Below are 22,716 nucleotides of genomic sequence, written 5' to 3' on the forward strand. Positions count from 1 at the left end.
GTCCATTGTATTGACCGTTTCCATTACCATTACCGAATGTATCTTGGTAGTTGTTGTTTTGGTGCTTGTATTTATCATCTTGATGGTTGTACTTGCTGTCTTGGTGAACGTATTGTCCGGAGGCATCTGGATGGTATTGTCCATCGTTGTTTTTGTACTGTCCAGAGTTGTCAGGGCGGTATTGGCCATCGTTGGATGGTCTGTATTGTCCGGCGTTGGTGTTCTCGAATCTCGAGAATTTGCGGAAAGTTTGAGCAGAGCTCACAGCCAAAAGGCAGGCTAAGCAAGCGAAAAGAACCTACAAAATTATATATTTTTATTAAGATCTAATTGATTATTTCTTAACAAGATTACTCACGATGGTCTTCATGGTTGAACACTGAGTTGAAGAATGATATGATGATCAGTCGGATGTCCAACTATTTATACGAAAAAGCGTATAGCTTGAAGGTTTGTTAATACATTTAAATTTGCTCATATATTCAGTAACCCACTCCCAAAGTTGCTCATCATTGGACCATTCCGCATCGAAGATCCTGATTCGCGAATGACATTGCTCAATCACAGCTCATCACACCGAAAAAAATCCATATAAAAAAATCTATATAAGTTACCGTAACACATCTCACAGATGTAGTGCAATAAAAAATATGTTAATTAACTAATTATTAGTTTCTACGATTTAATTTTTAATTAAACATATTTCTTATTTGGAATAAAATATTTCATAACAATTATTGAAGAACAAATCAAACATTTAATCATGAAAAACATTGAAGTAAATAATGTCCTTATTAATCATATAATTCAGATTTAGTGTAATAAAAGTAAATATTAACAATTCATAACTTATAATTTATTAATTTATTCACTTTTATATTTTTTACTAGCAACAACTTAATTATAAATCGAACATATTTCAAATTTGGTTTGCATTGAGTAATGGGTGTTTCGTAACAATTATTGAAGATGTGATCCACTTACACGGTACATGTTATTCATCGTTGAACTAAATACTATTAGTCATGGAAAAGTACCAGTTTTTTTTAAATATACATTATTTTTGCTGGATGACCTTCTGAATTATAACGTTTTTGTTTTAAAAAGATGTAAAAATGAGTAACCTTAAGAAAATGTCAACTTGCATAAGATTGATTTAATGCAAACATTATGTTTATTTATTAAATTTAAATATATTGTTTAACCGCAAAAATAATCCAAAATGTGTTATTTTTAATATGCTCTAATTTAATTGTTATATAATAATTAATTGAATTAAATACTTATTGATTAATAAATTTGCATTTATATATTTGTTCTTAGAAGTCAATACGTAATTACTGTTATTTACATACAATAAGATCAATTGTAAACTTTTTGTTGACTTTTTAATTATGTAATATGTAAATTTTATTAATAACTTAAAACATGCATACATTTGCTACACGTGTTACTGACTTATAATATAGTTATTTTTGGACAAATAAAAACTTACTAATAATCAGTTTCAATGATTCATCTAATTTTTATTTGATATTTTATTAATATTTTTAAATGTTTACGTAATTTTATAGTTTGTTTCAATAAATAAATAAAATATCAATTATAAAAACAAGCAGAAGCAAGTTTAAATCTGCATATTCTTGGTATAAAATTGAGTATTATATAAATATCAATAATATTTAAAATACGTCACATATTGTTAAATATTAAAAATATATTGATTTAACCAATTAGTATCTATTTTGGCATAACATCTAATGGGAATAGTTATATTTCTGAACAATTATTTGTATTTCTAATAATATTAATTTGTACAAACTCAAATTCGAGAAGAATAAATTCATATTTTAAGATATTTAAAATGAAGTATCCAAGCAATCTGGTATATTGGTTACCAGTACAATTGCTGTATATTGAATGAATCATAAAATATCAATGGAGACATTTTATTTGATTGAATAAACATATTTTGGAGTCGGTTATAAAATATGTATAGAAAACAGTTTTTTTTTAAATAATATAAATATTTATTCATCAAAAATATTAAATTTACATATTTTTAGTATATTTTTTTCTATTTAATTTAAATAATAAGTGTGTTTTTTTCCTAATTTTAATAGTTTACAAAGTACCCTGGGCTCTTTGGTATTCCAAAGCCCTGACGATGAGCTCTGGGACTGGTGGTGGAGTTGGCAAATGTTGAGCCTCTGGTAAAAATCCGTTCTCATCAGCGGTGTATTTGACGGTGTATTCAACAGCGTCTGGTCCGGTGTAGGTGAAGAAACCGTTGGCGCGCATACCCTCAGCATCGGTTCCTACATTAGCCAATTTTCCTTGTTCTTCGGCGAGGATTCCGTTTTCGGTTTCGTACCTAAGCAATAGTCAATTCAATTTATTGATATATCTTTTTGAGATTTGATTGGTGATTTGTTACTTACAAGTAGTGGTAACCATCTACATCAACATTCTTGATGTCACGGATGATGGCGTAGTTCCTGTTCTCGTATTTACCAGCAGCGGATCCGTGGATACCGTTACCATGTCCAAAGTTGTTTCCACCGTTAACGAAGTGTCCTCCTTGGTTACCAGATTGTCCTTGGTTTCCTCCGTGTTGTCCACCATGTTGTCCTCCGTGTTGTCCATGGTATTGACCGTTTCCATTACCGTTTCCGTACTTGTTGAATGTATCTTGGTAGTTGTTGTTTTGGTGCTTGTATTTATCATCTTGATGGTTGTACTTGTTGTCTTGGTGAACGTATTGTCCAGAGGCATCTGGGTGGTATTGTCCATCGTTGTTCTTGTACTGTCCGGAGTTGTCTGGGCGGTATTGGCCATCGTTGGATGGACTGTATTGTCCGGCGTTGGTGTTCTCGAATCTCGAGAATTTGCGGAAAGTTTGGGCATGGCATACAGCCAAAAGGCCAACCAAAGCAACGAATAATGCCTATAAAAAATACTTTAATTATCTACCCATTTTGTGGTAATCCATCTTTTACTCACGGTGGTCTTCATTGTATAACACTTGATTGTGGAGTGATGTGCTGTCCACTACGAAACCCTAGTATTTATACAAAATAGATATACGCATTTAAATGTGCTCAATTATTCAATAGCCCACTCCCAAAGTTGTTGAACTATACTCGAAGAAGATTCTACTCGCGAATCAGATTGCTAAATCAAAGCATCAAAAAAAAAAATATGCATAAAAAAGGAATGTTATACTAAGAAATTCTAGATTTATAGCGCTCTTAAAAAGAGACTCATTAAGTATTGATCAAGATATACAAACAAAACTTATTTATTTGTTTAATTTTATATAATTAACTTACTAGTAAACAATATTTACTTTAATTTTTCATTAATAGAAATTAAATTAATTTATTTATGATATTCATAATATAAGATAACATATCTCTTTGTGTATAATAGTTGCTTAAGCATTTAATCTTACATAATTTTAAACTTATTTACATAAAATATGATGCTTTTTAGAATATTATAGAATAAATCAGTAACTATTTTTTTAAGGGATGGAACTTTTTTTGGTAGAAAACTTTTGCATCTTAGCATACGACCTGATGGATGACCTTCTTTACATAAAAAAAAACAACAAATTTGCTAGTGTTGAAGAGGGGAAGGTCAAAATGAGACATTTATGTGAGAAGGTGAGCTAATTAATGTTTCGTAGGACGTTATATATAAGGAATAAATAATTATCTGAATGGGGTATAAAAATATAAAACATGCATATTAAATTTTTCAAATATTTGAAATGTTATGAATCAAGAAAATACAAAATTTAACTGATTTATAACTATAAATTTCAATAATTGGAATTTAATATTTTATACATTTTTTTGGACTAAATTAGAAACCAAATGGCCAGCGACCAAAGTATTATGGACAATAAACTAATAGTTATTAATAACATATATAATCTAGATTTGAATAACCACACATTATATAAAACACCAATTTTAATTTGTAACCGCTGAAAGGATTTTTAAATATAATTATTTGTAGATATACATACAAAAGGCTATTGAAAGCAGTCTTTCCGCGCTAAAGAGTTCTATTTTATCAAATTTTAATTGAAATTATAATTTATTGCAATTAAATTAGATATGTGTAGTTTATTCGAAATTTTGAATATCTTTTTGGTATATTCAACACCAAATTGGTTAAAAATTGGTAAAAAATCAAAATTTTATTTTAAAATGTTACTTTTATTTCAGTGTACTTGACAAATGAGTATATAAAACAATGGGTACAGTTTATTAGCCGTTACTATTATTAGTAGACTTAGTTATATTAGTTAGATTTTACAGTTAAATTTATGTACGTTATTCGTAGTAGTTATTAGAAGATATTTATTAAAGGAAATATTTAAATATTTAAAAATGTAATATTTATGGAAAGTTTATTTTTGAATAAAAAGTAAAATTACTAATTTTGTATTTATTATAATTTAAATAGCCTCTCTCTCAGTCAATTCAGGAAAGTTATAATTTTAAAAAGTTCCTTGAGCTCTTTGGTATTCCAAAGCCCTGGCGATGAGTTCTGGGACTGGAGCTGCAGTTGGCAAATGTGCAGCTTCTGGCAAGAAACCGTTCTCGTCAGCGGTGTATTTGACGGTGTATTCAACAGCGTCTGGTCCGGTGTACGTGAAGAAACCGTTGGCGCGCATACCCTCAGCATCGGTTCCTAAATTAGCCAATTTTCCTTGTTCTTCGGCGAGGATTCCGTTTTCGGTTTCGTACCTAAACAAAAGTCAATTCAATTTATTAATATATCTTTTTGACATTTGAGTGGTAATTTGTTACTTACAAGTAGTGGTAACCATCTACATCGACATTCTTGTTGTCACGGATGATGGCGTAGTTCCTGTTCTCGTATTTACCAGCAGCGGATCCGTGGATGCCGTTACCGTGTCCGAAGTTGTTTCCACCGTTAACAAAGTGTCCTCCTTGGTTACCAGATTGTCCTTGGTTTCCTCCGTGTTGTCCACCATGTTGTCCTCCGTGTTGTCCATTGTATTGACCGTTTCCATTACCGTTTCCGTACTTGTCGAATGTATCTTGGTAGTTGTTGTTTTGGTGCTTGTACTTATCATCTTGATGGTTGTACTTGTTGTCTTGGTGAACGTATTGTCCGGAAGTATCTGGGTGGTATTGTCCATCATTGTTTTTGTACTGTCCGGAGTTGTCTGGGCGGTATTGACCATCGTTGGATGGATTGTATTGCCCGGCGTTGGTATTCTCGAATCTCGAGAATTTGCGGGAACTTTGAGCAGAGCTCACAGCCAAAAGGCAGCCCAAGAAAGCTAAAACAAACTATAAGATATTTATGTAATAATTATTGTTTAATTACAATTAAATATAATACTAACTGTGGTCTTCATAGTGGAACGTTCTGTTGCAGAATGCTATGATGTTATCAAATGCATCAGGTTATTTATACTGCATTTTATTATTCATAATTCCAAATTTGGTGATATTTTCGATAAACTATTCTAAAAATTATTCATGATCTATTCAAAGTTGACGATCCTGCAACCATTGCCTCAACGTTACATAAAAACAACTTAATTTAAATTAAATGTCATTCGAATTCATTAATGGAATACCAAAAAAAAATGAAATTGCTCAATATTGACAGATTATATTGTTTTTCAGTAATTTTATTAATTAAATTTTAGTATCATCATCTTTTCTACCGGAATTAATATGTAATATACACTAATAATTAAAGGTTTAATGTTACTTGAGTTTAAATATTATAGCTGTTTAAAAACTATTATGTAATAATTTCTAATTTTTTATTAGTTAGTTTGTATTTAATATTTCAAATTTTATGCAAATTATAAGTGGTTATAAATTAGTTTATTAAATTTTGTAATCGTAACTTTAAGTAACTTTATTGCAACAGACGAAAAAAATAAACAATTTTCTTCATAACAATAGAATTATTCTAAATAAATTTTGTAGGATGAAAATTATGAAACAATTAATAAATTGTATTGTGAAATACATACATAAATAAAGTTGAAAAAATATAAATCTAATTTTAAATAAATCATAGAGATTATTATAATTTGATGAACAATAATATAGAATTACTGAATTCGCTATTTTATATTGTAACTATCATTTAAATATTATATTAATTTATATTATGTTTCTAGCAACCTTTATATTTAAATATTTTGTTTATATTCATTCCTTGCTTATTTGAAACCATTTGATAAAAACTATATTCAGTATATTAATTTGTTCCACATGAAAAATATTTTTTTTTATGTCGTATAATTTTATTCACAATCTGTTCATTGCGTAAATTTAAGATTGCGGTTGACAATAGATCGATAATCTTTCCCGATGGATACTAATAAATCTATATACAAAATTGCAACGCCAGTTTGTGGTTTCACTGTTGTCGAGTAGACCAATAGCCAGAACATTGATATGTGACTCCAGTCTATCTTGGTATCTACTACTAAATGTTGGTATTGTATCTAAAGAAGTTTTCAATAATAGCAGTTCATATAATTAAATTAAAATGACTTATTTTTTTATATGGTTGGATTAAAATTTTGTATATTTGTTTTCAGATATTAGTTTTTAAAACATTTTTTAGTAGTTAGATAATTGTATCTTAAATAATTTTCAGTCTTATATATTTGTTAGATTTACGTAACTTTTATTTTTGTTAATACTAAATATAATAATTAAATACAAATACAAAACTACATTTTTTTTATAAAATAATATGTATTTATTTATGTATTTTATAAAGTTCCATGAGCTGTTTGGTAACTAACCATCAGGATAAGTTTTGGAACTGAAGCTGCAGTTAATTACGGATAATTTGTACTATATTTTTTATGAATCTGAGTATATAAAATCATGGGTACAAATGATTACCCATTATTAATATTATTATTAGTAGAATAGATACATAATCATTTATATTCACTCAAGTAATGGTTAGAATTTATAATAAAATGTATGTACATTATTCTTCGCAGTTTTTCAGAAGATATTCATTAAAGGAAATACTAGATGGAGTGCCAGGTAATATTTATAAAGAAACAAGATTATTTCGTTGTCAAAATTATGGAAAATTTACTTTTGAATAAAAAAGTAAAACTACTAATTTTGTTTTTATTATAATTTAAATAGCCTCTCTCTCAGTCAATACAGATAAGTTATAATTTACAAAGTGCCTTGAGCCCTTTGGTATTCCAAAGCCCTGGCGATGAGTTCTGGGACTGGAGCTGCAGTTGGCAAATGTTCAGCTTCTGGCAAGAATCCGTTCTCATCAGCGGTGTACTTGACGGTGTATTCAACAGCGTCTGATCCGGTGTAGGTGAAGAATCCGTGGGCGCGCATACCCTCATCATCAGTACCAACGTTGGCCAATTTTCCTTGTTCTTCGGCGAGGATACCATTTTCGGTTTCGTATCTAATTGATAAATAATTAAATATTTTATAATTATCTTTACTTTTGATCCATGATGTGATACTTACAAGTAGTGGTAACCATCTACTTCGACTTTCTTGGTATCACGGATGATGGCGTAGTTCCTGTTATCGTATTTGCCAGCAGCAGATCCATGGAAATCGTTTCCTTGTCCGTGTTTGTTTCCATCATTGTTGGCAAAGTGTCCTCCGTGGTTACCACTGAATTGTCCACCTTGGTTTCCTCCTTGATTACCTCCGTGTTGTCCAGAGTACTGACCGTTTCCATTTCCGTTTCCGTATTTATCAAATTTATCTTGATAGTTGTTGCTTTGGTGCTTGTACTTATCATCCTGATGTTCGTATTTGTTGTCTTGGTGAACGTATTGTCCGGAGTTATCAGGGTGGTATTGTCCATCACTGTTTCTGTATTGTCCAGAGTTGTCAGGACGGTATTGACCATCGTTAGAAGAGCTGTATTGTCCGACGTTGGTGTTCTCAAATCTCGAGAATTTACGGAAACTTTGAGCAGAGCTCACAGCCAAAAGGCAGCCCAAGAAAGCTAAAGCAAACTATAAAATATTTGTATAATTATTACTGTTAATTACAATTAAGTATAATACTAACTGTGGTCTTCATAGTTGAACGTTCTCGTTTAGAATGATCTGATGTTATCAAATCTGGATATTTATACTATATATTTAACATTTACAATTCCGAATTCGGTGATATTTACGCTAACCCATTCCCATTCCCATCCAACTCGTAGACAGAAAAAGCATAATTTAAACTACATATGTCACTCAAATTAATGTAAATTCAAAGCGAATTAAAATGCAACATTTTTTTTAATATTATATAAAATATTTCTGTAAAAGAATGAATGATTTATATTCAACTCTTATTTTATGTACAGATTGCAACAAGTTTAATTACAAATAATTGCATATTCCATTATATTAATTAATTGTTTAATGAGAACTTTGATATTTGACCTTTCGTAATACACTGTGTGTTGTCTCATTGATGACGAATTAATAACCTTAATAAAATATTAATATTAAAGATATGCATAATGGAATGCAGCAAATGTAATTTAAATTTTGATGGAGATTCGAATCGAAAATTTTTAAAGGTTTTTATTTTATATGCAAATTTATTTATATATTATACAAAATAACTTCGATTACTAAATTATTAGACAATAGGATGTAAGATCATATTTCAATATGATTTTTTAAAAAAATGTACAAAATAATTTAACGGAATATTAAGTTTCAATTAATTCTACATAATTTTATCTACTGTTGTATACGAAATTTTGTGTAATAATGTTATATCTAGCTTTGTGGTCCAAAATTAAGCAATAAAAATTCCTAAATAAATTAAATAATATTATTTAATTTATTCAAATCATTATTTTTTTTTGATATATGAAAAACAAATACATAAAGAAATTTCTATTCACCGCAATATTTCCGCAAAAAAAAGTTTTTTTTTTCTTTTTCGATTAATTCTACATATTTATAAGTTTTCGGGCTGCAAATCAATTAGTTTTACTTTTCTTATTATGTTATTATTATTTTATAAATTTTCTATTAAAAAATCAAGGGATTTTATGCTATTATTATTATATATTATATATTATTTCGTTAAAAACTGTTTTATTATCAAAATATAATAAACATTAACAATTATTGTGATAGTGGTATTTATTTATAATCATTCTTATTTATATAACGGAAAAAAAATCTAAATATAAATAAATAATAAAATGGAAATTAGAAACCAAAATAATTGAAAATAAAATAATAATTATATAAACTTAAAGAACTGGTAGATACCTCATTTTCAATAATATTAAAAAAAAATATAAATTAAAAAACCTGTTCGTATCCGAACGTATCCATATCCTTTCGTATCCTCACCAAAATACGACATCCTAATAATCCTCTACACAATCCTCCTAATGATCTCCTTTACTCCAAAACCAAAATAGTCCCTTTCCTCGACCGATACCTTTCCCTATCCTTGAAATTTTAATCCAAACAGTGCAACATAGACTCACTCTCTAAATTCTGTGCACCTCGAAACCAAAATATCCTTCCCAAATTTAAATATCCTACATTATCCCTATTCCAATACCCTCTAATGTCCCTCGATTGATACACACTTGTTCCTATTCCGCTGTTTTTTTCCCTTATTTTTCTGTTTTTCATTTGTATATTATTATTGTAATATTGTTTTTACTCCACAATTAAATTTATGTTCCCGAACGGAAAAACCTCGGTTGATAGCCCTTTGGCCAGCCTATTAATATTTTTTATTTTATGTTAGAGTTTATTTATTTTGAGAGTTGCTATAATTTTTATTATATTTATTCATTTATAGAATGTACTTTTTATTTGTTTTGTATTGATGTCTGGCCAATAAATTATTATCATTATTAATTATTTGATTTCTTTAGAAATTAGATCAACTTTCTGTAAATATAATGAAATTATCTGATAACATTTTGATTAATTGACTATAGCCACATAACATTAAAGCAATAACCAATGTATTTTTATTATAATAACATATTCGATGAATAAACTATAAAACATATGACATTTTGAATTGGAAATTTTAAAACTATTTCTTAAAAAAAAACAAGAATTTATTAATATTGGATAATTTATACTATATTTTTATGAATGATTCAATAATCTGTTATATTCAAATAAGTATATAAAACAATTCAAATACTTTACTCATTAAGTACTTTAATCAATTTTATTCACTGAGATAATACCTAGATTTTACATGGAGCTGGGTAATATTTATAATAAAACAAGATTATTTCGTTGTCAAAATTATGTAAAGTTTACTTTTGAATAGAAGTAATACTACTAATTTTATATTTATTATAATTTAAATAGCCTCTCTTTTCAGTCAATTCAGGTAAGTTTTAATTTACAAAGTGCCATGAGCCCTTTGGTATTCCAAAGCCCTGAGGATGAGTTCTGGGACTGGTGGAGGAGTTGGCAAATGTTGAGCCTCTGGCACGAAACCGTTCTCATCAGCGGTGTACTTGACTGTGTATTCAACAGCGTCTGGTCCAGTGTAGGTGAAGAATCCGTGGGCGCGCATACCCTCATCATCAGTACCAACGTTGGCCAATTTTCCTTGTTCTTCGGCGAGGATTCCGTTTTCGGTTTCGTACCTTTAACAATAGTTAAATTAAGTAAACTTTCCAAGCATTGAGTGATAAATTGTTAACTTACAAGTAGTGGTAACCATCTACATCGACATTCTTGATGTCACGGATGATGGCGTAGTTCCTGTTCTCGTATTTACCAGCAGCGGATCCGTGGATGCCGTTACCATGTTCGAAGTTGTTTCCACCGTTAGCGAAGTGTCCTCCTTGATTACCAGCGTTTTGTCCTCCGTTTTGTCCACCGTGTTGACCTCCGTTTTGTCCACCGTGTTGACCTCCGTGTTGTCCATTGTATTGACCGTTTCCATTACCGTTTCCGTACTTGTTGAATTTATCTTGGTAGTTGTTGTTTTGGTGCTTGTATTTATCATCTAAATGGTTGTACTTGTTGTCTTGATGAACGTATTGTCCGGTGCTATCTGGGTGGTATTGTCCATCGTTGTTCTTGTACTGTCCGGAGTTGTCTGGGCGGTATTGACCATCGTTGGATGGACGGTATTGTCCGACATTCGAGACGAACTTGTTAACCCTGTGGAAGGATTGAGCTGAGCTCACAGCCAAAAGGCCGGCCAATAAAACGAAAACGACCTGCAAAATTTGCAATTGTTATATATAAAAAAAATAATTATTATTAGTTGTATGATTCACTTACTGCGGTCTTCATGTTAGAACACTGTGTTGAGTTGTGATGTGATCTTCGTTTGCGTATCCTAGTATTTATATGAAAATCCGCGTATATTTTACTGCCTCATTAGTGATGACACTCTATACGTTTTTTTTTATGAATAAAGAGAATTTTTATGAATATTTCTATAATTTACGATATATTCACGAACCCACTCCCAATTTTGTTCACCCTTGAACCTATCCGCACAGAATCTCTACAAGATTTACATCGCCTAACCGTGACATCGACAAACGAGAGACATAATAAATTACCTAAAAAAAATCCATTATACATATAAAACAAAAGTGTCTTGAATAATTTTCCACTAATTTTGATATTTTTCATAATTAATGTATTCTTTATATTCACAAAAGACACATACTTGTTTCATTAAAATTAGACATTAAATCAGAATTCAACATTTAGTTAAATCTATAAAATTAACATTTCTAAAACATCTCTTTACATCAGATTGTTTATAATATGTTTATAAATACTATAATTTTCTTAGATATTAAAACATAAATTTGTTTTTAAAGTGTTATTATACACTGTTTATTTTTGTTTATAGTACTTTTTACTAATGACAATATTATTTAAGAGATAATACGATTGTATCGGCTATTGTTTGTTGTGTTGCGTGAAAGACCTTCGGTTTTTGTATCTAAAAGTAAAATAATATTATGGGAATTTAAAAAAATTAGCGAAATGTCAACTTACATCAGAATAATTTTAATGTAGCAATAAATACCGAATCTAGACGAGTCATCAAAAATTTAAATATTTTACTACTTTTATACTACAATATTATGTCTGTAGTATAACAAATTAATATTTAATATTCGGTTTAAACTAAATATTAATTATGCAAACTATTTTTAGTTAATTTTCAAGTTTACTGTTAATAAAATCTGTTTCAATAACAACCCAATGCCACACGGTGACATTTTAATTTAATAGAATTGAATTATCATTATGTTAGGAAAATACGTGTATTTCAGGAAGTAGATACAGAGAAAATGTTAATTCTTCAATTTCTCCACTTTATTTAACACGTGTTTTATATGATTATTCATATACAATCTTTAATAGAATGTATGTTTCCCATCCAACTTTAGTGCTTGAACACTTACATATGCATTTAAAAATTGATGTAAACATAATACATTTTTTACACCAGTCTAGTTAATCATTGTCCATATATAGTTTTATTTTCTATATTTTGTAAAATAATAATGCAATATTTCTAAATTTAATAAACGTTTTAAATACATAAACAAATCTAGGGTTGAAAAATGTATGGTCAATAGTACTTTGTTAATTATTTAAAGAAAATGATTATGTTGTTATTATAAGACTGTTTTAAATATTATTCTTATTTAACAAATCTATTTATTAATTTTCATTTTATTTATTATATTATTATATAATCAAAGGCGGCTTTAGGCATGGTCTTTGATCCGGGGCCTTTATATAATAGTTAGTTCTAGGACCCCAAATAGCACTATTTGGTCCATGAACCCTACTGTTAGCCGAGGGCCTCAAAACACTGATAGTCCAGGTCCTCTAAACCAGTGATTCTCAAACTATTTGGTACGCGATCCCCTTTTGGACATACAATGTTTCTGCGTTCCCCGAAGAATGATACTCCAGGATATCAACCAGGATTAATCAGTCATTAATTTTTTGCGACTTCCCTGGGGTTCGCAACCCACACTTTGAGAACCACTGCTCTAAATAATGTTAGTTGAGGACTCCCAAACAGCAGTGCCTCTTAAATTAAACGTTATGATTTTCTTAGTAAGATCTTAAAGGGCCTCCAAATTAGGTTGCGCCAAGGGCCTCACAAATTCAGGATGCGCTACTACCAAACAGTGTTAACCCTGGACCCCCAAAATAAACTTCTTAGTAAATTAAATTGTAATAAGATATATTTAATTTTCCTTGTTTTAAAAATCGGATTTTAATTAATATACAGTTAATATAGTTACATAATGTACTATCACAATGAGTTTTATTTATTTTATTTTCCATATTTGGTAGAAATAATTAATGTAAAAGTAATTGTGGCCAATTTGATTTTATAATTTTCTATCTTTTTTAGCCCTAATGAAGTAAATTATAATTTTATTTAACATATTTTCATCTAGTGTTGATCATCTTAAGGTGAGCGTCTTTATATCGTAGTAACCTTTTGATAATCGGAATATTTATATATATGAAACACTCCCACTTTAATATTTAAATAATTTATAGCTATTTGATGCAGGATTTGCATTCTTTTAACATTTATAATTTATTTATCTACACCTTGGGCTAATTAAAAATACTATAACATGGATAATTAAAAAAAACATTATTTATTTTACGCAAAATACCATCGACATGAATTAAACTTTACGTAATCTAGCTTTAGTTTATTTAAAGATAGCCTTCCCCGACTTAATTTTATTAAATTAATGAAATGATTTTAAAAATGGATAAAAATGAATACAAAGTTTACGTTTTAAATGTAATTGAGATTTAATAATGGAAATTGCTGAAGGTATAAAAATCCAAAGTATTTTGCAACTAAATGCAAAGTAACTCGCTTTAAATAATTACAATATTTTACCTTTACAAATGTAATTTGCAGGCAATTTTGAAATTGCTCATAATAAGTATAATTACGGAATCCGCGTTTCAAGGAAACTCATTTTTTTGTGACACATAAAGATTATTCAATAAAACATTTTCTTATTTTCCAGGTAAGAAATACGTATAAACATTTATATGTTAATTCTTACTCAATTTGTAATTAGGAATGAGGCGGAACTGTTTAAAACACTTTCGAAAAAATTTCTCTAACAAGTAAAAATATTAATAGTTTTAATTGTAATTAATTTGTATGGGGAAGTTATAATATTTGATTAATGTTATAATTGTTGATTTTTTTTTATAGAAAACATGTATTAAAATATAAAGATTTTCTTTATTCAACCTTCATATCAATTGCATACAAAAAGCACTGAACAGAATATACATACAAGTATTTATAAATATAAGTTACAGTAATGAAAAATACATGAAAAATAAGTAAAATATATAAAAAAAAAGAGTATAGAACACATAGAAGTAGCGACAGAATCTTTGCGGTGTATATTCGTGTATCAAACAGGTCCAGCCATCTTTATTATTCATTATATATATAAAACATAAAAATTATAACATCAATACACATATATATAAAATTCATATGTACAGAATTAAGGTAAATCGATAGAATCGACGAACAAAATATTTATCACGTGGCGTTTCGTATCAAATAACATTTTTCTTAGGGGGATTTACAAGGTAACTAGATGATTAGAATCTTCTGTTTCCTGGCCTTGGGCCATCCTCGGCCGATGGGTGCGCCGCGATCCAAGCCAAAGCCTTCTGGATGGCAGCTGGAATCTCTGGAGCTACGGGCAAATGAGCACCTTGTGGTTGGAAGCCGTTCTCGTCGGCGGTGTATTGGAGGCTGATCGGGGTTCCATCTGGGGAGGTGTAGGAGAATGATCCTTGAGCGGCAGTTCCTGCTTCATTTCCAACAGCCTTCTGGGCTCCTTGTTCCTGGGCCGCAATTCCGTTGGCAGTTTCGTAACTTGAATCAAAGGAATATTATTTTCTTATAAAACAACAAAACAGATATTTTTTAATTTATAAAATGGTGCATGCTTTGTTACCTTGAATCCTCATACATTTCATGCATTTATGTTTTTATATATTAATTTGTGTTGCGTAGATTAAATTAATACATTTACTATATTGTATGTGCAAGTATTTACAAGAAACAGTGTGCATAGTTAATAGATTGATATAGAGATCGAAGTTAAAATAATAGAAAAAAAATACTATTTACATAGTTATATGTCAGTGAGTTAATGAAGATAGAAAGCATTATTTCTCAAGTGAATTATATACAATACATTACTTATATTATTGTTAATTTTTGTGCATTATATAGTGTATTTACAGATTTGTGAAATTAATTAATGTTATTTCAATAAACCGTGTATATAAGTTGCATTTTTTATTTTTTTAAATTATGATTAAATTATTAATATTTATTTACAAACTTTTATTTCTTCGGACTATTAACAAAAAATTTTCTGCTAAATGTTAAGACTTTTACTAGTGCCATTTTGCCATACTTTTTCTTATTAATATTATATAATATATTTCTTTGATTGTTAAGGAAATGTTAGTAGTTTCAACATTTAATTAATAAGAATATTTTAGAAAGAGTTGTAATTTGCGTATGATGGTGATAACATTATTATTGTAAAACGAAGAATACTAATAAATGTATAGTTGGAATTTTCAGTGTTTTGTTTAAGAAAATGTAAGTAATTTTATAATTTAAAATAAAGAAAATTTATATAATTAATACTAGTAGCATCTATAGTTTTTTTTTAAAGAAAATGCAAGTAAATGCATAGAAACTATATTATTGGAAAACAAATTGGAAATAGTTGTATAATTTAGATTGTCAAATATAAATAATAATAAAGTATATATTTACTTCCATTGGTAAGAGCCATCAGGGTTGAGGGTAGAATCCTGCCTGACAATGGCAATTTGCTGTCCAGGTTGTTGGGCTGGAATAGGACGGTATTGTGCCAAAGCACAACCGAACACGGCCAAAAGAACAATCTGCAGAGATGTAAGATAATTTAATAAATTGCACCCCAATCAGGAAAATTTTAATAAACTTTACTAAATTATTCAATAAAGAAACCTTGCTAAGTTTTCCATAATTTGATTCTTTAAAGGTTTCAACTAATTGATTATAAACGCCATCACTTACCATGGAGTTCATGTTGAGTGTTTGAAGAGAAATGTAAGTCACTGCAAGACTGATGATGGACCAGCATACGAACAAGATATTTATATGCATCCATTGAAATTTCCCACCCAATATCATCTTCAATTCGCTCACCGAGTTTAATACCACCAATGTATTATTTAACGCATTTTTACCGTCATCCTCCTCTCTCTTTCTCTCTCATCATTACAATTTCCATCAGTTACCAATCCTCAAATTCTTCTATTATTTTTAATTTCTATTTTCGGCAACTGCTAATCATTCTACAAATCTTTTTGACACACCTCAAAAGAAACTTTATATGCAAAACAAACATTAACACACACATTTTAGGGAAACTGCTAACCCTAAATCATAAATTAATCCATTAGTTTATTAACTAAGCCTAAGGCCAAAACGTATTTTATTATCCATAAACATACGCTACTAAACACAATAAAATTTATTACTAGAAAATAAAAATCAATTGAGAAAATAAATGTAATAAATATTCCAATGCACTTGACAATTATTTTTTTTTTATTTTTATCCCTTTATTTTCCAAATGCCAGTTGAAGAGAATGTGCGGGTTGGTTGGCTTTCGCGTCTGCAATTTCCTCAGTTGCAGATGAAATAAATTATTAAAATTGGAATTGCAAAAGTGGCCGAGCGAAACGAATCATAATTACTAATGGGCAAACATGCATACATACTTACATGCGTGGTACGCGATAATTAGAAGTGTTTGTCACCTCAATTTGTTATTCTCTTGTTTATTTCCTTCATTAATGACAATATAAAAACAATTAGTTGTAAACGCTTAGAAACATCTGCAAATAAACTTGAAAATTTTTCTGATTGTTTTAATTTATCGAAAAATTTGCATTGACATTAAGTGTATGTTAGTGATAAATTATTTAATAACTTCATTATTAAAGGAAATATCTGCATATTTGCATTATTTATACATGTAATTGTTAATTTATTTATTTTTATATGCATTAAGCAATATATTTGTGGTGTTTACACGTAATAGGAAGAATAATATAATAAATATTTTAGCGAAATGTATACATTTTCAAAACTGATTTTCCCTTTACATTAAGACCAATGGCTTAATAACACTTCTGATACAATTATATCTCACATAGTGCGTCTTCGATCAGTGCGGATTCACTATAGCGCGGTTAGAGAACTTTCATTTCGATTTGTATAAAATAATTGAACAAAATCAAAATAAAGTCTACAAAATTAGTACACAAAATTCTATACATACTTTATCATATTTCCTATATATTTGGTTTCTCGATTAGTCCGGCGAGGTATGAAAGAAGCAACAACATTTTTTAAAGAAATATTGAAAATATTCAAATTAATAATTTGATATATTTATTCAATTGTGTGCAAAAAACTTAATATTTCTTAAATTTTCAAGAAATAAGTTAGAATTAAAACATAATTAATATTTTACATGTAAAAATTCTTTCCTGAAAAAATAAAGCTATCAAATTTTATTAAGAAATATATCGATTTGATGAATATCCCCATTTTTTCAATCAATAAAATATTGATTTTCAAAAATAACAAATTGTCATTTTTCTATTTCACATATAAGCATGTCATCGAGTTGCGATTTGATCTTTACCTGGAAACAAAATGCGCAAATCTATTATGTTAAACAGAATTTTTATGTGCATCTTCAGTGTTGGAGTTCTGATCTTTGCAGATGACCCGGAAGTTAAATGCGATTCATCAAATGTTCACGAGATGGCCGATCGGCGAGTTTAGGTTTATCATCAGGATTCCAATACAATCCTTTGGTTACGTAACAATAAATACTTTTTCGTGTACAAGTTAAAATTACGCTAACGAACTGCATGAAGGCGTATGCGCAATTTTCTCGTGCAAGTGGGTAGCCTTTAGACCAGAGGTCGGAAGCCAAAACAATAACTTGGTCTACTAACTATGGAGAAACGCAAAAACTTCACTGCTGTGATTCATTTTATCTGTAGTATCGATTCTAATCTAATTTATTGTTAACCTCTTTTCAATGGAAAATAGTGCATATAAAATCTGTTTGTTCTTACTTCAATAGCCTATTTATTTACATGCAATCAATTTTTATGAATGGAATATTAAATAAGGTTAGGAAAAAGTGTATATTATTACTATAAATTTTAACTTTCATCTATTTAATTACATATAGACATTTTCACAATGAGTACAAAATAATTAGGAAAAAATAATTACAAATATACAGCAATTACAGCAATACCTCGCATAGTCCGTTTTCACTATAGTCCGGTTTGAAAATTTCAATTTTTGAGCAAAATTAAAGTAAGTTCCAAAAAAATTATACATAAATTACTTATTTTTTCCTCTATACAATCAAGCTTATTATTGTATGTATTTAGTTTCTCGTTTAGTTCGGTTTCAAACAGTCTGGGCTATGGACGGAAACGATTACCCGCACTATGCGAGGTATTGTTGAATATGCATTAAATTTATCTAATCAGTGAATATTTAACCAGGTAATTATAAATGGAAATAACCTTTCTATTTCCACGATTTACATAACTAATTATTAAAATATTTAACCCAAATATTTATTTTGAAATATTTGAAGAAATTGCTATTTTATTTAGAAATAAAAACGATATTAATTTTTTTTAGTACTATATTTAATCAATCAATTTAAATATGAATTGGAATTGGAATAGAAATTAATTATATTTTTATTTATGAATAACTCATACTTTTATAATATTAAAATTCTTAAACTTATAATAAGATATTGTCCATAGTTTCGTTTGTGCATTTGAGAAAGAAAGTAAATAACAGTGGATAGAGGTTACAACCTTCTTGGTAAAATAATAAGCGAGAGCCTCAAGTCCTCGTTCACTTAAAAATGCATCTTAACGATCGACATTGCAAACTAATCACATTTATTTGTTTCGTCACAATATACTTATAAGATTCAATTATATAAAATTGATTTCGTAATTTATTGGTCGTTAACAATTGATACATCTCACAAATCAATATCAAATTATATAAGTTTTTCCCCAATGGCATCAATTAATAGTTCGCACGCTAAGAATTAAATCCTTCAATTTATTTCATCAATAAAATTAAACGATACGATAGTTATCATTTGTGATTTTCACCTTTCCGATGATTTCTCGCATTAACCATAAATAATCTTCAATGAATAGCTTACGTAATACACTCGATAAGGACTCGAAATGTTAGAGACCAGTTGACAATGATAAATGATATGTGGGTGATTCCCTATTTTTTTTTATTTTTCAGTGAAAATGAATTGGAGAATTGCAACATCGCATCGATTTCATCATCGATTTATGAAAGGTGGGAGGAATATTTGTAATTAAATGTTTCGGGCACATTCAAGTAATTTTTCTCTTTCTCTCTTATCGTTCTTCGTGTAAATTATTTTATTGAGGATAATACTGTGCATTTGACGAAAATGACGTTAGGTAACCAACGAACGTAAAAGTTGGTATAGGTCAAATTGTTTATGTAAGTGCGGGCGCTTTGATATTCCGACGATCGCTTCACTTCCGAAGAAGTAATGATTGGTGTGGTTGTAAGTGGAAAAGCCCCGACTTGTGTTTTTGATTTGGCGACATGATTTGTAGACCGCACCCCGCGAGATGGGTGGAATCTTGCACCGCGTGCGAATAACTCTACATAATTTATGCCTGAACCGTTCGATTTCGCAATAATTCTATTATGGAATGATCTCACATGAATGCCATTTGAACTTTATGGTTTATTCTCGTTACCGCAAATTGACCGTCAATGAAGAAGAGTCCAATCATTGATAAAACAAAGAAAAATGTTTATTCCTAATTAAAAGAAATTTAAAAATTAAAGTAAATACTGCAAAATTTCTGTGAAAGCAATGTTTCATAATTTTAAGCCAAAACTAAACAAAGACGTTTATTGTCCATATAATTTTAAATGCGTATTGTGCGTTAATTACCGAGCATCTTGTATAAGGTAACTTGTTTAAGAAATAAGGTCATGCGTATCAAAAGTTCGCACGATCTTTTTCGTTAGTAATTGGAAGCCATAAATTTTGATCATAATGAAACAAAATTGACAGCTTTATTTGAAAATATAGCTAATTTCGTGTATAATACGCACAATTTGTAATTATTTTATTCAGTATAAGTGTTACACATCTTTGACAGTTAATGTTAATTTTAGATTATAAATGTCTCATAAAAAGGCGAAATATATATTTGCTTTGAATGAAAATCAGAGTAATTATATAAGATTTTACCGAAGTCATTAATAATTATTTATATAAGAATAATTCAGAATCGTGTGCACATCCTAACATTCATATTCTACCTTACATTTTTTTTGACAATTGTATTATGCCTGTATTATAGGAATATATACTAGATATTTAAAGTCATATTATAATATTTACTATTTCAATTGAAAAAAATAAAGAAAAAAATAGTTTTATTAATGTTTTAATTAAATAATAATACATTTTAAAAAATTGGTACACAAAATTATTATTTTAAACATAATTGATCATTTTTTACCCTTTATCCAGACAAGTTTCTTTTGTGCTCTTTATTTTTATGTAGGTTATTAGCAGAACTGCACTATTCCATTTATTGATTATTTTATAACTTTCAATTTATGAAGTAAATTAAATAATTAGACATATGTTTCCGATAAAATACAATTGTTCATTCTTTCCAATAGAGTAATTTATCACATACTTAGCTTAAGTTCACAAGCAGGAAATCATGATTCATGCCATAAAACACGTTGGGAATTTCAAGAAACACGTCACGAGAAATATTTCCAGACACTTAATCAACAATTGAAGATGCATAAAAAATGCAAGATGCGCTTTCTTTGATCTCATAAAAAATAAGTTATATAAGAAAAGCTGTCTAAAATTATTTATAGAATTAGATTAATTTATTTTATGAATTATTTTAATGCTAATAAAATTAATATTTATTAAACGAATTGTATAAATAAATCTAATATTACAAAAACAATAATTTTAAATAATTGATTACAACTAAACAAAGAAAATCTTAACTTCTGTGTTTTTTATATTTTTACTACTAGTGAGTTTGAATGTAGTTTAAATTATAGGTTGATGGCTATTGTTCTTCAAGTTTCACATGTTTCTGTTATTAATATTTGAAAAATCTTTAATGTCATGTTCGTTCCTAACCCAATATTTTAACAATATGGAAACAAAGTAAATTGTTCTTCTATATAATAACTGTACGTATTATTTCATTATTATTTCAAGTAAAGCAGAGTTTTCCAAACTGTAGACTGCAACCCGTAGGAAACAAGATTTTTTATTGTGAAATTATACTTTATTTTTGTATACAAAGAATGAACTTTTATCAATTATAAATTTTCCATTTTGTCCTTTTGCTACCTTTCTGGCAACTTCCTGATTCAGTGCTCATAGAACTTCTGGTTCTTATAAGCAAAAAACTGAACCAAGTCCGATTTCAGGTCATCATAATTAGTGAAAGTTTTACCATTCAAAGACTTTTGCAAACTTCAAAATAAATGGTATTCTAATGGTGCAAGGTCAAGGCTATATGGTATATGGGCGATGCGACATTACTTTCCAATCAAGATCGAATATTTTTTGCACGAGTTACCAAAGATATGTTAGGATTTGAATTGTTTTAGTTGAATACAATATGCCAATTCTGACCATTTTTTCTTTGATGATTCCTTCAGTTTCATTAGTTGTTGACACTAAATATCTGAATTGATCATTTAATTCTTTGGATATAGCTCGAAATACACAACACCTTTTTAATCCCACCAAATGATAGCGTGAACTATTTTGACAAAATTTAGCTTTCAATGTGGTTTATGCTGGTTAATCACTCTTCTATCATTGTTGATGTATATTTTTTAAATGACAATAGGAAAAAATCATAACATTGAAGTTCTTCAAAACAACGATTTTAAATAATTATTGACAAAGTTAAAGAGTTATGAAAATTAGAAGATACATGACATTTGAAAACCATTGAATTAAAGCATTTAATATGAATATTGAGAAAATGTAAAGTTTTCTTAACTAATAAACAACAGCGAACGATAAATATGTTGTTTAATCCAGGCAAAGTTGTGCAATTGTATTATGCAATAGTAACGTGGTAATAATAAGTAATAAATATATTTGAATAATTAGTAATTATAAGATGGTAAGAAGGAAAGAACAATAAAATTGTATAAGAACGCCAGTTGGCGAGATTAAATGCCTCAGATGCGCACAGATTATGCAATATATCAAACGATATAAGATGTACCGTCTCCCTTTTACTCGTATTGGCATTTGGAAACGAGCGAAAAAAAATCCAATATTATTATTACTAAATAAAGTAAATGGGTAATTGACAATGTGGTTCGCTCATTTGCATACGCGACGGTGTTTAATTTGCATTCAAATACGCTCCAGGAGAGGATTATTGAATCCGCTTCATAATTACTATTCAATTCATTAAGATTCCTTCTCTTTACT

At 28.9% G+C, this 22,716-nt stretch overlaps 5 protein-coding genes across 5 annotated transcripts in view; all 5 read right to left on the reverse strand.

Moving 5' to 3' along the window:
- The window catches only part of LOC108568910 (larval cuticle protein LCP-30-like), an 894-nt gene extending 524 nt beyond the window's left edge, over nt 1–370 (reverse strand). The window contains exons 1-2 of the mRNA XM_017930260.1: nt 359–370; nt 28–298 (exon numbers count right to left, since the gene is read on the reverse strand). Of these exons, the coding sequence (XP_017785749.1) occupies nt 28–298; nt 359–370 (283 nt within the window). The remainder of the gene's footprint in view (nt 1–27; nt 299–358) is intronic.
- Nucleotides 371–2,124: 1,754 nt separating this feature from the next.
- Nucleotides 2,125–3,015, reverse strand: LOC108568911 (pupal cuticle protein 20-like). The gene is made up of 3 exons (XM_017930261.1): nt 3,004–3,015; nt 2,442–2,947; nt 2,125–2,374 (listed from the first exon to the last, which is right to left on the reverse strand). Exons 1-3 carry the CDS (start codon nt 3,013–3,015, stop codon nt 2,125–2,127), a joined length of 768 nt encoding a protein of 255 aa, XP_017785750.1.
- A 1,498-nt stretch (nt 3,016–4,513) lies between these two features.
- LOC108568912 (hornerin-like) lies at nt 4,514–8,102 on the reverse strand. The gene is made up of 5 exons (XM_017930262.1): nt 8,091–8,102; nt 7,533–8,035; nt 7,229–7,467; nt 4,831–5,326; nt 4,514–4,763 (listed from the first exon to the last, which is right to left on the reverse strand). Exons 1-5 carry the CDS (start codon nt 8,100–8,102, stop codon nt 4,514–4,516), a joined length of 1,500 nt encoding a protein of 499 aa, XP_017785751.1.
- A 2,289-nt stretch (nt 8,103–10,391) lies between these two features.
- LOC108568945 (pupal cuticle protein 20-like) lies at nt 10,392–11,339 on the reverse strand. Its single transcript, XM_017930296.1, has 3 exons — nt 11,315–11,339; nt 10,730–11,250; nt 10,392–10,668 (listed from the first exon to the last, which is right to left on the reverse strand). Exons 1-3 carry the CDS (start codon nt 11,324–11,326, stop codon nt 10,419–10,421), a joined length of 783 nt encoding a protein of 260 aa, XP_017785785.1. The 5' UTR covers nt 11,327–11,339; the 3' UTR covers nt 10,392–10,418.
- Nucleotides 11,340–14,428: 3,089 nt separating this feature from the next.
- Nucleotides 14,429–16,206, reverse strand: LOC108568928 (endocuticle structural glycoprotein SgAbd-1-like). Its single transcript, XM_017930279.1, has 3 exons — nt 16,161–16,206; nt 15,876–16,006; nt 14,429–14,954 (listed from the first exon to the last, which is right to left on the reverse strand). The coding sequence occupies exons 1-3, from the start codon at nt 16,170–16,172 to the stop codon at nt 14,675–14,677; spliced, it is 423 nt and encodes a 140-aa protein (XP_017785768.1). The 5' UTR covers nt 16,173–16,206; the 3' UTR covers nt 14,429–14,674.
- Between the last annotated feature and the right edge of the window lie 6,510 nt (nt 16,207–22,716).

The sequence above is a fragment of the Nicrophorus vespilloides genome, unplaced genomic scaffold (assembly GCF_001412225.1).
Source record: "Nicrophorus vespilloides isolate i.1.1-1 unplaced genomic scaffold, Nicve_v1.0, whole genome shotgun sequence".
In the NCBI taxonomy this organism is placed as follows: Eukaryota; Metazoa; Arthropoda; class Insecta; order Coleoptera; family Silphidae; genus Nicrophorus; species Nicrophorus vespilloides.